The sequence below is a fragment of the Cygnus atratus genome, chromosome 3 (assembly GCF_013377495.2).
Source record: "Cygnus atratus isolate AKBS03 ecotype Queensland, Australia chromosome 3, CAtr_DNAZoo_HiC_assembly, whole genome shotgun sequence".
Lineage (NCBI taxonomy): Eukaryota > Metazoa > Chordata > Aves > Anseriformes > Anatidae > Cygnus > Cygnus atratus.
In genome coordinates this window covers 25,431,346-25,447,253 of record NC_066364.1, presented here as the reverse complement: position 1 = coordinate 25,447,253, position 15,908 = coordinate 25,431,346, and the positions used below count along the sequence as shown (strand labels likewise).

The window sequence follows — 15,908 nt, the reverse complement described above, 5'->3', positions numbered from 1 at the left end:
CTGTGCTCATTGCTAAAAGATGTTTCTTCCTTAGTGATAGCCAGCAGCTTTGTGCTACAGCAAATGCACAGCCTGTACATATAGGTTCGTGTCCTGGGTCATATTTTGGAATTCCACCACCTCTAGAACTAAAGCTGAGGTCTGTGCCTTATTTGAAGTTATTTGCAAAGATATGCAGTGATGAGCTTTGTATTCCTCTAATAAAGCTTTTCTTTAAACATTTCATAACTTCTCAAGCCTGCTTCTTGCATACTATCTTTCAAATACTACTATAGGGCAGTCTTACAGTCACAAAGTGAATTTCATTTACTTAATTTAATAAAGAAAACTGAAAGAAACCCTAGCTGTCGGTGAGGGATAAACCCCAAAATTTCAGCTAGTAACATGAAGTTCTTGTGGGTCATTCTATATTCCACAACAATCACCAAGGTGCCAAAAAATGTCTTCTTTTTTTTTTTAATTATCTAAATCTGAAAAACATAACCCTGAGATTGTAGCAATATTGCCACTGTAAAAACAAATCCCACAGGATGTTCAAGTTCTGGCATGACTCGCCTTTTGCATCTCTCTATATGTTTGTTCAATACACTGCAAGCTGTATCCAGGCTTTCACAACTTTCCCGAAAACTTACCTCATTTCCTTAATGACACACTCTCTCCCCTACGCCCACGGAGGAATTGTGAGGTCTTTCAGACCGCGTGGCTCCAGCACCTGAGCTAAAGCTGAGCCTCTGGAGGACATCCCAGCCCTGCCGACAGCACGACGGTCTGCTGAGGCCTGTTGGACACCCACCTGCTCACACAGCGTTTCTGTGGGACACGTATCGACTGCATTCATGAAATAAGTGGGGTTCGGGAAGTCTTTTGTCTACTTTTTCATCCTGCTGCACATGAAGAGGAGCTGGCACCAAATGACTGATCGGCTTTCTGTGGTGAAACCTGAAGTGTTTCTCGGCCCTAGCAGGCTGCAAAGGCTGAAAATCTCTGAGAGGAGAGAAGAGGCTCAGCTCTGATCCAGGCCTCACAGTCCCTGTGTGCTCTCCAGGCAGATGACAGCTCTCACACACCCACTCGTACCGTTTTGGAGACACACCACTGAGTTTCTACAACAAACCAAATTTTCTGGTCCAAGTGCAGCCATCTTCTCCGTCCCTCTGCTTCCTGCACATCTCCCTTACCATCTCCAAAACCCCCCAGTAACCCATACCACGGCCACCCCAATCCCACCACTGCTCTGTCCTCTGCAGCTACTTGCCCTGTGCTGTGTCCACCTCCCTGATGGGATTCAGGAGCCCCAATTTCCTCACAGCTGAATCATAGGTACCAGTGATGAAACAGCTCTTGGCTGCAGGTTGTTCCAACCTATGCAACTGCAAACTGGGAGCAAACTCAATTAAGAAACAGAGGTGCAACATTTCCATCTTCACACAGCTACCTCCCAGGAACCCAGAGCTCTCTGTCACTGCCTTCACATTCACCCTGGCTGCAGCAAAATCATGACTTAAGTCTTCCTTTCCAATTCCAGTTTTGGTTTGGTTTGTTTAAAACAAAATAAACACAACAAAAGAGAGTAGGAAAACTCAGCCACAAAATTTGCATCACATTCTTTGTCTTGTGTTCAATCCTTTTCTCACACCAGGTGCTTCTCGTCCCAGAATCCCAGTGGGATTCCCCGTGCTTTCAGATTTCTGCGTTTATCTTCACTGATCACAGCTTCCCCCCGTTTAATTGGTAAGCTTTGCTTTTAGATCTTTTTTTTTTTAGACAGGAGAACACATATCACACACAAAATAAAATGTCATAGCAAGTGAAGGAAACTATTTCCAGTGCCCGTTGCAGACAGGACAAGACACAGAAATTTGGGATGGGAACAAGGAAAATTTTCCAGCATGGACAGCTGAGCTCTAGAGTCGCTTGCCTAAGGAAGGTGTGGAACTTCTATCTTCTACCAGTAACTCTTCAGAAAACGTTGATTCAGAAAACGTTGATGTTGGTGTAGGAGGACAGTTTAGGCAGGATTCTGCAGTGTTCCATTGTTTTACCTCACTAGTTTTACTGAACAGCGCCTGAACTTGTCCAAAATATTTCTGCTGAAATTGCAGAGTCCTCCTACTCACTTTCTGTCATCATGAACTCATTATTAAAATAACACCTGAAGCACTGGTCAATCCAAAACCATCAAATTATATTAAAAAAAAAAAAAAAGAAAAAAGAAAAAGAAAACTGTGTAATTGACCATTTGAAACCAGTCACTATCTTCCTTTTTTCCTTAAAATATATTTTCAGTGCCTAAAAAGTAAAATTAAAAAAGGACACATCCTTCACCAAAACCAATGCATTCACTGTAGGGATTTCTTTTGTTGCTCTGTTTGCATCTTTCTTACACTTTGTTGACATAATAACCAAAACTTAAAACACTAAAAATGAGTAAATTTCATTTTTGTTTATAATCAATCATAGATAAAAATCAATTTCAACACCCATTTTATGGCATTATCACCCTCCACTGAAAGCTGGAGTCCTTCAGCTGAAACACAGACATGGGCTGTGTGCACACTCCTGGTCCACACAGAAACAAACTGATCTAAATAACCCAGGGCAATTAATTTGCAGTGTTGGCTGCAAAAATGCATTCATATTGACATGAGATAGGAATAAACACACAGCCGGCTATGATGCTTCAGCTGAAAGTGTCTTCTTAAAGCATAGTAAATGACACAGCCTGCAAACACATGAACATCTGATAGTTGTTAACTTCCCTTTATACATGTATGCTTTCCTTTCCAGTTCTAACTAAATGGTTGTCCAAAAGGTTACAGAACAGCCCATAAATGTCTTTATGGCTATCACGTTTATTATGTCTTTTAGAGCCTTTCAGGGGGGAATAAAAAAAAAAAGAAAAAAAAAAAAGAAGAACAAACCCCATCATCTTGTTTTGCATTTTTCAGGGTTTGTGTAAACACCATGAATCATTTCATGATTTCATATTTCATCTTACTTTGTCATCATCACTGGGGATAGCGATACTATTTTAGACTTCAAGCAAAAGGAAATTGAGGCTTCTTGCTAAACAATGAAAACATGCCCTTACTAGATGCAAAAGGCTGTATTTGATAATGACTGTATTCATAAAAGGAACTGCTTAAATCAATCCTTCTTCCTTGGCCTGAGTGAAGGAGGGCATTTGGGCAGGCCTAAAAAAAAAAACATTACACACAGCTGGATTTTTAGATAACTGTTTTAAAAAGAAGATGCCAAAGCATATCCAACAAAACCAGGAGAGTTTTAGACAAACTGGTATCTGTTGTTTTTTTGATCAGGCTTTGTCCATGAAAAAGACAAAGGATCAGAGATGATGACATGATGATCCTCGTCATGAGTTGAGAGAAGATGCTGAAAACTGTTAACATTCTCCATTCACTGTCGGACAAAGTCCACTGGAAATTTCAGTTGGGACTTGAACACGAATATTTTGATGGAGAAAAATTGTGTGGAGTTCATTCTGTGTTTGAGAGGAAGAGCACAAAATAAGTAGCAGACGGAGAAGACAGAAAAATAGAGAACTGGAAATAAAGACTCCAGAATCCAAGCAACATTGCTTCTCCAATAGTTAGCATGTGGCACTATTGGCAAAGTTTGGTGGTCTGTATCACTGATTTTTCTCTTTCCTGTAGTTAACATGCAATATTTTACACAAAGGATGCATGTAGATAGTGATATCAGTTGTGGCTCTAATCTGTTATGTTTTGATGCACATCTTCATAGACATACTCATATTTTAAGACTACCATTTTGAAATCCAAAGACTCAATTTAAGCTCAGTTAAAGCATTGTATTTTTATATGCACCTACTAAACAATCTAAAACAAACAGATTCTGTATTTCTGAGATGTGATTAACACAACTGAAACAAGTCTATAAAACACTGAATGTAAAAAAGTACTTAATTGTAATTAAAGTTCTGGAGCCTCTACAATTCCATAAAATCATCATAAGTTAAACCGAGGACAATTCTAATTTTTCTTTTGCAAAACAATGACTCAGAGTGAAAGAAATTTTCATTGTCTGTCCAATTAATTACTGATCACTGAGATCATACTGGTCATGAAATCTTAAACCTGGCACAAAGGATTTGAATTTATTTTTTTTTCTGGATTAGTTAACAAGTCAAATGATTCTTTTAGAAGACCTTAAAGCAACCAAGCACATGAAGAACAGAGGGGTAACCTTAATCTGGCAGAGGGATCACCCTTGTAATGTCAGAGTGGAAGGCCTGGAGATAAAAAGGAAAATGGCAAGAGATGTCTAAAGGACCATGGCTGGCAAATGACAGACAGCAATATTATCATAGATAACATATGCAAAGAGGATGTTTATTAAAATTCATTAAGAATAATTAGATGAAGACAGATTCCCTGCTGGAGTGCTGGAAGCAGTGATGACATGGAAGAGTGGGAGAAGGAATACAGGCACTGTACCAGCTTATCCGGCACATAATTCAGCTGTTACAAGAAGAATAATACAAATCTTTGGCTTCTTTGCCACTATACTTTCCTCCTGACCTCCCTTGAAGTAGCTGCACCCATCTTCTCTTTAAACCTAGTCACAAATAGAAAGGAAACAAACTTTCCTTGATTCCTAGCAAAGGAGAAGATTCTGTTGTGCTTTAAAGAACTACTGCCATCAGCTTATCTGAATGTGCAAAGCATGTCTTCCATAAGAAGCCAGCACTGTAAACATTTTTCAGGTAACAGTTACTGAGGAGGAAGATGAACTTCATCAGAGTAAAGGTAGAGGGAGACCAAATGAGACACTGACCAGTTCCTGAGTCAGCAGGATGCTCCTGAAAAGCCCATAACCCATAAGACTGACAAATGGTGCTTTGGGCTAAAAGGACATAATATGCAATTTGCTACAGCAAAAAGATGTTGAACAGAAATATGAAGGTTTCTCCAGAGAAGAACTTTCACACTGCCTCCTTTCAAAAGCTCAAACATCTTCTCTGGGCACCTTGTTCTGAGGTAACTACCATGGTCTTATCTGCCTCCTCCTCTCCTTGCAGCTTAAGAGCTTTGGAGAGAGGCAGGGAAACTTGCTGTGTTATTTTCCAAGAGGCACAAAAAAATGGTCATTTCATTTTTTTGGCTGAAAACACTAAAAGTCAGGTACTTCTGCAAAAGATTCAAGCCACTAGCACTGCATGAATCAACCCCGCCAACAGAGATTCCTCTAACTGGAAGCCTTGTGCTTCCTGCCATGTGAGTTAAGACCTTACAGAAACAGATACCAGGCAGAGTTGGACCAATAAATAAATAAATAAATGGTGGAAGCATTTTCAGTTGGAAAATAAAACTGGTCTAAATATTTCACAAGATGATGAGAAAACTCAAAAATAAGTTTCTCTAAGCAACTAAATAGAGAACCTTTATTGGTCTATCTCATAGACAAAAGCTGCAGTGTAAGCTCAAGCCTTCTTGAATAGTAAACCACAGAGAAAACCAAAGGAAAACAGACTTACATGGTCTATTTGCTTATTTTTCAGTTAACTAACAAATTATATTATTAAAAAAAAATGGTTAGCAAAAAAACCAACTGTATGTGGCCTTCAATTATAGTCTTATGTAATATGTGAACTTTCTCTTTTTTTTTTTTTTTTTTTTTTTTGCCATTAGCTGGTTTGTGAGAGTTTTTTTCCTGGAAAAGGATGAAAAAAAGGCTGAAGAAGAAGAATCAAAGCATTCCTCTGGCATTTGCTGTAAGAGAAACCATTGGTGCTGTCTGGTACTTCAGACCTAGTTTAAAAGAGATGCTTTTTTACCTTAATAATTCAGATACCTTAATCTTATTGTATCATCCCAGTAAAGCTAGAATTTCAGGTGTGCAGGCAGATGACTGTGATTGGGGTAGGTCTTCAGACAGTTTAACTTTTTACAGAAGCACACAAAAGTAGGTCAGAATTGTAATAAACCCTTTGCATGCCCAAACATTTCCTTTTGTGACATTTACGGTAGGCTTAATGTTGTCTGACATCAGCCACCTAAAATATGGGCACACGGTCTTAGCCTGTCATGCAAATTCCCCTTCAATATGAAGGATAAAATGAGCACCTCCAGGTAGCAGCTCAACTTCTCCCTCCTACAAGAGACACCCCAGAGATGATGCTCTTTCCATCAACTAGAGGGGGAGTCCAGGCAACAGAATAAATACTTACATTGGAGGGAATGGACACCACCCTTAGTGCTCCCAAACTCAAAAGGTCTGATCTGCTAAGCTATTGCTTGACCAGGAGCAGAGCTCCCCCAGGTTGCACCCTGGGTGCAGTGATAGCCACCATAAACACACGGTCACTGATCGTTGGTACACGTTTTCCTTTTACACAGCCTCTCACGAGCTTTGTGCCAGTCTTCACGATCCTTACTAGCATTAATGACAGACAATACAAATTATTTAGCTAAGCAGGATTTGTTACTTGCTGTGTCCACCATACTTACTGTTATGACATGGTTTACTGTCTGGAAGGGGCTGCCTTTAGATGAAGCTTCAGCAGGACCAGCGTCATGGGCATTGGGTTCTGAAATGAGGGATCCCTTTAAAAGAAGAAAGACATTTTTATATTCTGTTCAAGAGGAGCAACTCCCTCCCTTTCAGGTGAATGTATGAACACCTAGCCCTTTTGTTATACGTGGTTGCACAAAGAAAGCAAATAAAATTACAATTCTTGCTGTTCCCTATCTGCTGAACATACTGTACATTTGCATTGTTGAAATGGTCTGTTCAAGAACAAAAATTTGTAACATAAAATACCAAGAGGAAATGCTGGTTATTTGCCCACAGATTAGGCCTGTGGTCAAAACATCAGGACCCCTACAGCACACCTAAATGCATTAATTCCTTCTCATCTCCCACACATACAAAAAGCAGTTTTATTTTTACATTCTTTAAATAGATGAATGATTCTGCCATCTTGTGGGAGACAGAGAAAACATATCTATTTGTAGGATAACAATAGCGTGACTGAGCAGTATGGAACAGATATACAAACTTACCTCACTATTTATTAAAATAACAGACATTAGCAGCTAGTATATTTCAAATAGCACACAAAGTAAGAACGAATTACAGCCTTACAGAGGAACCCGAGAAAGTTAGTATCATAAAAATCAACTGATTCAATCAGAACCTCTGCTTAGAAATTACAAGTGCAACAACTAGAAATCTTGACTTTTTTCCTGATTATCTGGTGATGTGAAATATTTACAGACTTATTTTATTTGCTATTTCTCACATATGTTACAATAAAAAATAGATATTTACTTTTTTAAAAGGAAAAGGTTAAACAATCCTGAGAATATTCTGATAAAATATATAAGGATATACAAATATAAATCTATAGCATAGTTGTAAAAATTGAGAGATCGATCTGTGATGCATTTGGCTGTGTCTGATATAGATTGTATCCTTATTATGGGCAGCTTAACTGACATAAAAGAATCCTTGTTCTACCCTACCTTAATTTAACAAGAGGTATGCTAGAGTAAAAGCTATCAATTTAAGCAAGTACAACAAAAACTTAAGAGCACAGGAGCTGAAAAAATAAATAAATCATAGACTACTTTAATCTGAAAATAATTTTGCAGAGGTTCCCCTCCCACTCTACCTTTCGCAGCTGGTAAAAAACAAAGAATAGGCCATAGTGCCAGAAAAACATACATGATCACCACAGTGGTGGTAGACCTCCTGAGTACCTCTGAGACTTCACAGAAAGGCTATCGCTAGGAAAGATGAGACTTGAAGTGGAGCAGCCAGGGATACACATTTATTCCTTGGCACTGTAAGACTCCACCGACGTAGTTACTTTGAGTTGTTCTCTCTCAGCCAAAAATTACCTTGGAGAAACAAGCTGATGTAGTTTATATTTTTTTCTGTATCAAATAAAGTCATGTAATACATGACCAAGACAATGCCATAAGAAACTTTCCTGGACCAAGTGCAGCTGCATTTGTGCTAACGAACGCCATTATTCTCCTTTACAAGTCAGCCATCAAAGTGAATAATATTTTGTTAAGCACTTTGAACAGAGAGATCAGAAAAACAGAATATAATAAAAAGGAATACAAAGACTTAATGTCATTATAACTTCTTTATAAAGTACTTTGGGAAGAATCCAAAAAGCTAGGCCTAAATCTAGATCTCCAGCTCCCATATCTAATTGAATTGAATTAAAGCTTACATGAAGAAAATGTGCTCTACATTAGCAAACAAACCATCTACCTCTGCCGCTCTGTCTCCTGCTTGCACTCCCACCATGTCTGCCGGACCATCTTTTGGTAGCCGAGCAATCAAAATTCCCTGGTAACACAAAATACACATTTCAGACATAACACAGTTTCTTCTACTGTACTCAGTTGTTAAAAGCAAATAAGAAGTAATTAATTTTCAAGAGATATTGTTCTGCTCCCTCTATTAAAATAGAAACTAAAGCATCTCAGCATATTAGCAGGAAAAAAAAACTTCCATGGCTGACTATACAACAATGAACAGAAGTCATTAATTGTTTACAATATGCCATGGGGGACAGACTGGGAAACTAGGATTTACCTAAATGATAATTAAGTGAGAAGATGCAAGAAATACTTCTCTCAAATCAAGTTAACTCCTGGGAATGAGCAAATGGGATGGGAGAGGCACGTGGATTGCAAATGGAGTGACTTCAAATAGAGCTTCCTCCATGAGCTTTCCCATCAAAATCTACTGGCGGCTTCTACTTTGGGAATAAGTTACCCATTTTTCCCCTCATCAGCTGTATTACTAAGATAGCAATGTTACATTGAGGACAACCTCAGAAAGCAAAAAACAAAACACAATCGCTGCAAAGAACTGCTCATCAGTTTCCTTCTAATGAGTACTAGATAAATTTTGAGTAATGAAATGCACCTCATCATTGTCTTTATATGGAGATGAGCCCTTTCCACCAGCAATGCTAATACCAAGACTCCCCATTTGACTGCACACAGTAATGGTTATCTGGAAAAGAATTATAATTGATAAGAGGCCTGATTAATCAAAAGTATTGCCTATTAATTACACAAGCAATGAAAATCTAGCTCCCATTCTGAACACCACCAGACTTCCCCCTATACACCTCAACCCAGAGAGAAATTGTGCTATTCTTCAACACCAGCACATGCAAGCCTAATCTGTAATTTTCAATAACATCAAGAATGCATTATTTACAGTCATGTCAAAACTTTATAAGGCTTTTTATTAAGAGTACTTTATTTTGCCCACAGCTTCTTCATCCTGAGAATTCTTTGCCGTCTGGAGAACTGCTGACCAACCCAGTTGTTTCATAAAACCCACCAATTTATTGAGCATTCGTGATGGCCACAAAGCTAATATACACAAGATGTGACGAGTAAATATTTTGGGGTACATTTCTAAAAACCTTTGCTTCGGATCCTCATCTACAGTCTGATTACTTACTCCACTCGAGAGAGAGAGAAGGTAATTGAGTTTGAGCACTACTACAATATCTTCTTTAAACAGGCTTTCTGTGTGTGTATGTGTTGCTCTGTCAAAAGATTCAACAGTAACTATTGACTTTAAAATAAAAATCAGTACTTAAATATTTTTAAAAGCAGCATAAATTGTAATCCATCTAGTCTATTCTTAGCCTGCTAGTAATGGCAAAATTTCAGAACAACTGCTCAGTACCTAAGACGATTTTTTGAATGTGCATAATTTACAATAAAGTCCAAATAAAATCAGCTTCATGTTCCAAAGACAACTTATGTTTAAGAATTATTCCCAGAAATGATTTATTTTTCTTTAATGTATCATATTCTTGTTATTAAATACTTTGAAAATTGCTAAGACAACAATCAGATTAGATTTAAGGAACACCTTGCTGTACTGTAGTTGAACTTGAATGCAAATCACATTTCACTTCTTCACATAAGCAAAATGCTTGTACTGTCATTGATTTGGTTCATCTCACTAAGACAATTCAGGCTTGAACAACTTTGTATATTTTATAATTAAGACTATTTCAACACAGCTGTGTTTTGAAAATTGACAAATGTGCAGTTACTCTTGCACAGATAACATACTCATCTGAAACTCCTGATTTAAAAAGGCATGAAAATACCCTGTCAGTCAAATGAAAACCACCCTGCCAAGTTTAGCTTAGATTTAGCATTACCCGCAGGCCCAAGAATTCATGAGTAATTGTCAGCTTTGGTGATAAGACGCCACCACGGCTGTCCCACCAGGTGAGCTGTCTTCTCTGGAGCTGTATCCCCGGGGTCTTGGGCTGCAGCAAACTTTGCATTTCTGTTATTACGTCTCTCTAAATCCCATACGGTATGTTTCCTCCTCATGTCCTCTAACGCATGTTGAGATGTGATGTACCCACTGAATTCAGAGTGTGTAGCTTTCTCTATAAATCTCAGCCCAAATCTTGCAGCTCCCACTGATGAATCTCCACCTGAACGTTGCCACCCATTGTCATGGGATGGAGACTTCCTCACGCTGTGAGGGTAAGGCCATGTCACTGCTCCTAAACCAAGGACTAAGCATTCACAGGTGAAGTTGTAGCTGCACACACCTTTGGCTTGACTTTACGAAGGTGCAAAGCTGGCTATGCAAAACAAGACAGTGCTGAATGGCTGCAGAGTGTGGTTTATAAGGATAACCCACTGGGAGCAAGGACAAACCCCAACTTACGCTCTGTCAATGGCTGTCTCATTACAACTACCAGGCGAAATCCCCCTTCTTTGCATCCTTTGTGAAGATGCAAAGGTGTCTTGCACAGAACACAGCCCCGGACATGTAGGCATGCCTAGGGTGGTTCGTTACCTTCAGTGGGGGCTGTGTCCCATCGGCAGCTCTTGAGTCCTCCAGAAACCTGCTGCTCTCTCCGGACAAGCTGCCCACTGCTGAGACAGGAGCCTGTGCCTTGCTGTTAGTCCCTGGGAGAGTTTTCCCCTTCACTGCTGACTTGTGCTTCTCCTGAAGAGCTGTTCTGGTATTTCTCTGATCTCTTACGCTACCATCAGTATCAAAAAGGCTGCCAGAAAACTTGGAAATAGGTTCCTAGGGGTTAAAGATCAAACAGGTAAACAAAGCAACACCAAAGAGAAGAGCTATCTGACTCCTGGGTGCTACATGCTGTAAATTGGATTTGCTCCTCTTTATCACACTAGCATTTGCTTCACAGAAGACAAAACTGCAACCTTAAAGCAAATGTACACGAGTATCTTTTTGTACAGTTATTTCTCTGGGCACAGTTTTCCCTCAATACGAGGGCAGAGGTTATAGGGACGGGATTCCTACAGCATTCCTTTAGATCCCTGGACACTCACAAGCACGTGCACCCTCACCATTCCCCAGCCACTTCCAGTGATGCCCAGTGAAAAGGAGGGAGCGTGGAAACGAGACCACTTTGGGCAGACTACAGCAGCTCAGCAGCACCAAATCCACTTCTCAGGGCAAGGAGCTACACATGTACAGCAAAGGAAAAGGTTTCCCATGCAGAAAATAAAACATTTCTCACAGCTCCTCAAGGCTCATCTATATTTGGGAGTACAGGTGTGAGAGGGAAGGTGAGCCTGACCTTTGCATCTGTATCTCTAAGATTTTATTCAAATGTTTCAGTGAAAAAAAGAAGCTGGGTTGACTTTATTGAGCTTCAAACAGTAGAGGGTGGGGACCTGCAAACTTGGTAACAGTCTGGTGGAAGTGGAGCCTCAGAGGTGAGGCACCCCAAAGACAGCCTTGAAGCCTGGCTGTAGGATGTAGCTGTTCTGAGATGTAGAGGAACGGACAACGTCACCCTACGCCGAGTGAAACCACCAGGGCTTGAGATTAGAAATACATAAACCAGTCTTACTGAAAAACATAGTGAAGCTTCCCAGTTATCAGCTTTGTTTGGCAAGGTGTTTAAATGAAATCCAGCCATGATCTCCAAACTCTGTTCACATTGTATGGGTGCTTTGTTTATATTTAGCTGATTTTTTTTTCCTTCTTAATTTTGATGGGTAAGGTTGAATCACACCTTCATATTACCATAATCCTTACATCTTCTGTTGGCAGTAAAATGATGCAGCAAACAAAGGTCAACACCTTTGATAATAAACCCCATAAATGCCTTTCTAAGCTTGGTGGTTTAAAACAGAATTACAAAGGCAGTGGCATTACCATGAGCAGCTGTTCAGAAACCCCAGTGGACACTGTCTTTAAATCTGTATCGGAGCTCTCCCACGTTGCCTTTTTGGTTGGGATGAAACGAAGCACCACCAACCCTCAGGAGAGCAAGCATGGAGTGATTGTTTCCTATTTCTACTTAAAATTACAAGGGAATTTGCTGAGCTTCAAGTCACGTAAGTAAAAAAAAAAAAAAAAAAAAAAAGACAGCCCAGGGCTGAGTAGCCCAGGTAGATCCACCCGATCGGACTCGGTGGTGGCTGCCAGGAGCTTGGAAGGGAGGTGAGGTTGTGGCACAGGAGCAAAGGAGCAAGAAACCCAGTTCCCCCTTCATTCCCACCAGACTTCTGGAGGAAAACCTCACGAGCAACACCCTGCAAGGCTGAGAAAGTGCAGTTTTCCTCCACCTCCTCCACAGCTGCCTCCTCCAGTGCATGACTGAGCTTTGAGTGCTGTGAACAACCCGCTCACCCTAAAGAGATGGAGGGATGCTGATAACCAGAGACACAAGTAGGAGTAACATCTTTTTTTAAATGTACCCATCTCATCATTGCACTGGTTACTTGTCTTGCACTGTCCTCGTGGGGGTTGGGATCTTTTAGTTGCAAGCAAAGGAACAAAACATTGAACATGATTCTGTCCTGGCTGACACAAAATGTAAGCAAGGATGTGAAGGTACACAACAGAGCTTCGGGGAGGTGGCAGATGCAGCCTCCCACTGACCCAAAAGCACCCAGCCTTCCTGTCAGAGGCACTGAGCATTGAATTGTTGGTAGTTTCTTGATGGACACACAACATTGTCTCTCCTGACTTTAAGAAAACCACCTACATCCTCATCAGGATCCTCCAGTTCCTCCGCCTCTTGCTCGGGGCTGATCCTTCCTTCCCTCCATTTTCCATTGGCAGAGCTGAGTTTGTACAGGTTGCCACCATGAAAACCTTCCTTTCCTTTCAACGAGGCCCAGTGAGAGCCCTGGGAGCTCCAGTTATGGCCACTGTACAGTTTAGGAGACTTGGGAAGCCACTTAACAGAGCCCTGAGAGGAAGAGGACAAAAAAAAAAAAGGCAATTAATAGATTTTAAGAAAGTGACTGATGCATGTGCATGCAGAAATTGTCCGGCAAGTTCTCCAAGGTATTTAAGCATTTATTTATTTAAGACTGGGTTTCCCCTTTTTACCTTGGGATGTACCTTTAGTCCCAGGGAGACAATTAATGGTGCTACTGGCGATACAAAGAGCAAAGGCTGCTAACGTTAGTGGAAGCCTCCAGTGACTTACATGAGCATGGAGCCAAGCCCACCTTCAGCCTCATAAAGAAGAATTACATGATCAACAACAGTCTTCAATAATGTTATACCCTGCACTATTAAGAAAACAAACAAGAATTCTTAGACTTTTAGCGACTTTCATCTCACGTCCTGACTAAAAAATAAAATAAAATTGTCATCCCCCTCCTTCTACACTATTCATCGAATAAAATGCTCTGTTTGCTGAACAGTACCAATCAAAAGCACAATCCTAAAATAATACTTTAAGGTTTGTTGATTTAGAAAATTACAGTCCAGTTTTCCCCAAAATGTCAGTTACTTATTTACATCCAAAAATCCCTCCTCTCTGCTTCATACACAGTTCATACATATCAAGTCGTGTCAAGGTTGCCTATATACCTTAATTTCACCGAACTTCAGAAATCATTTTTCACAATAACCTTTAACTTTCACTGAAGCTTTATTTTAAACTTCTCTTTGCATTTCCTTAAGGTGATACAAATCCAGCAGCAGAAAGCAGCCTGATGCCATATCAGTAGGTACAGTAACATGCATGCTCCACCAGGGCAAAGAGATAGAGAACACCAAGTAATGAAAAAAGTTATCAACAAGCCTATGGTATTATGGTATGGCAATCAGCAGCACAGTGGCTTTGATATTGTTCAAACAGATATTTGATTCAGATCTAACACTTCTTTAAGCCTCTGCTTTTTCCCTTTTTAACGCAAAATGGTTCCGTTCATACAAACACAGATTTCTTGCTGTGACCAGCACCCCAGAAGTCACCACCTCTGTTAGACCTAAGGATGCGAAAGGAAGGCAGATAGCACAAGGCTGTCCATCCTGGACGTGCTGATCCATCTTCAGCTGCTGAAGGAGCTCCCCTTGGGATTCTTCATTCACTTTTAGATTTAGTATGACTATAAAAGACTAGGAAATGGACACGCACAATATCCCAGCGAGTCTTTGGAAACAATTATAAAATTTTCTGTGAATTTTTAAAAGAGCGTAGCCCAACCAGAGGATTATTTGCATTGTGAATCGAACGAGTGATCAGCCTCTGTAAGAAATTTGCTGTTAGATCACATTTTGAACTGCACCGATACTCAGCAATATTGCTGTTCACTGATAAATGGCCAGGATTTGTGGTTATTCTAAACCACGCAGCTCGGGACACTCAAGCTGACACCAGATTTAGTTTGTCAGTGAACTGAATGCATGAGCAGCACAAACGATCGTGACACGTTAGTGGCTCCCATTCCTGACAATTGCAAACGCAAGGCAAGCTATTTCTTCACATTTGCCATGAATAAGGAAACATGGGGTACTCTTAAATAGAAACTCTGTTTCCTATGAATATTAATTAGGACAGAAATTCTAATCAGATCGTGAAAAATATGCTAGCTAAAATTATTTGCTATTGTTTGGGTTTGCTTTATTTCAGGAGAGCTAATGTGACAGCGTAATTTATTAATTCATTCTTTATTAGATTTAATACTATAGGACCATGCTTTGAGACTGAAGAGGCTACTGACAAATATCTTAAAAGAAAAAACATTAGTCCTCCTTACAGAATTTTATAGATGCTAACTGGTATTCTTACTATTCAGGTAACAGCTGGAAGTTTCTTTATCTATTTTATACCCAGGGAAGCTGAGAACCAAAAGGATTTAGACAGTCAACGTTTTAAGTCATAAGCAACAAATACCCAGTGAGGCATGTAGTTTTACATTCTCTTTAAAATATTTGGAATAAAACAAATGGAGAAGAGGGATTCAGTACTTTTTTAAGCTTCGTGGATATTTGGACTGTGTTACACTGCTGTTTTGTAAATGTAGAAGAAATGTTTGGGGAAAAAAATATTCATCAGCCTCAGCACTTGTTACATCCCATGGAAATACATTTTTAATCTCCCTTCATTAGTAACGATTTTATCGTATTGGTAAACAGATCATTTTCCTGTGATATTTCACCAGCAAGTCAGGTGGGCTCCCTTTTTACCTCCTTCCAATCTATTTTTCATGTTTTCAAAGGCAGTCTCTTCAAAACATAAATATTCCTCTGTATCATACCCCTGTATATTAAGAGGACAAATTGTTCTCATAAAGTACAAGGTGTCTGTTCTGATAAGATCTTGCTAATAAATCCTCTAGAGAATGAATTTGCTTCAGGCAACAAAGGTTTGCAAATGCTATATATCACCTTAAATCATTCTGGCAAACGAAAAAGAATCCCAAACACTCTAATATTAAAAGAGAAGAAATGAAAACCACCCACATTTCTTAAAAACCATACTGAAACCCTAGAGTGACAAGGAAACACCATGCTTACTGCAGTAACCTGGTAACCACCTGCAAGTACAACCCAATGTAAAACTGTCAGAGCTTTCAGTCACCCAGAATTTTTTGATGGCAATACACCTGCCACTGCATTTC

The 15,908-nt window shown here is 39.7% G+C and overlaps 1 protein-coding gene across 1 annotated transcript; it reads right to left on the bottom strand.

Annotated features, from left to right (window-relative positions):
• Window positions 1–5,964: 5,964 nt before the first annotated feature.
• LOC118246106 (protein scribble homolog) lies at window positions 5,965–15,496 on the bottom strand. The gene is made up of 7 exons (XM_050709487.1): window positions 15,475–15,496; window positions 13,531–13,568; window positions 13,034–13,240; window positions 10,858–11,094; window positions 8,935–9,024; window positions 8,272–8,349; window positions 5,965–6,587 (listed from the first exon to the last, which is right to left on the bottom strand). The coding sequence occupies exons 1-7, from the start codon at window positions 15,494–15,496 to the stop codon at window positions 6,444–6,446; spliced, it is 816 nt and encodes a 271-aa protein (XP_050565444.1). The 3' UTR covers window positions 5,965–6,443.
• Window positions 15,497–15,908: the final 412 nt, after the last annotated feature.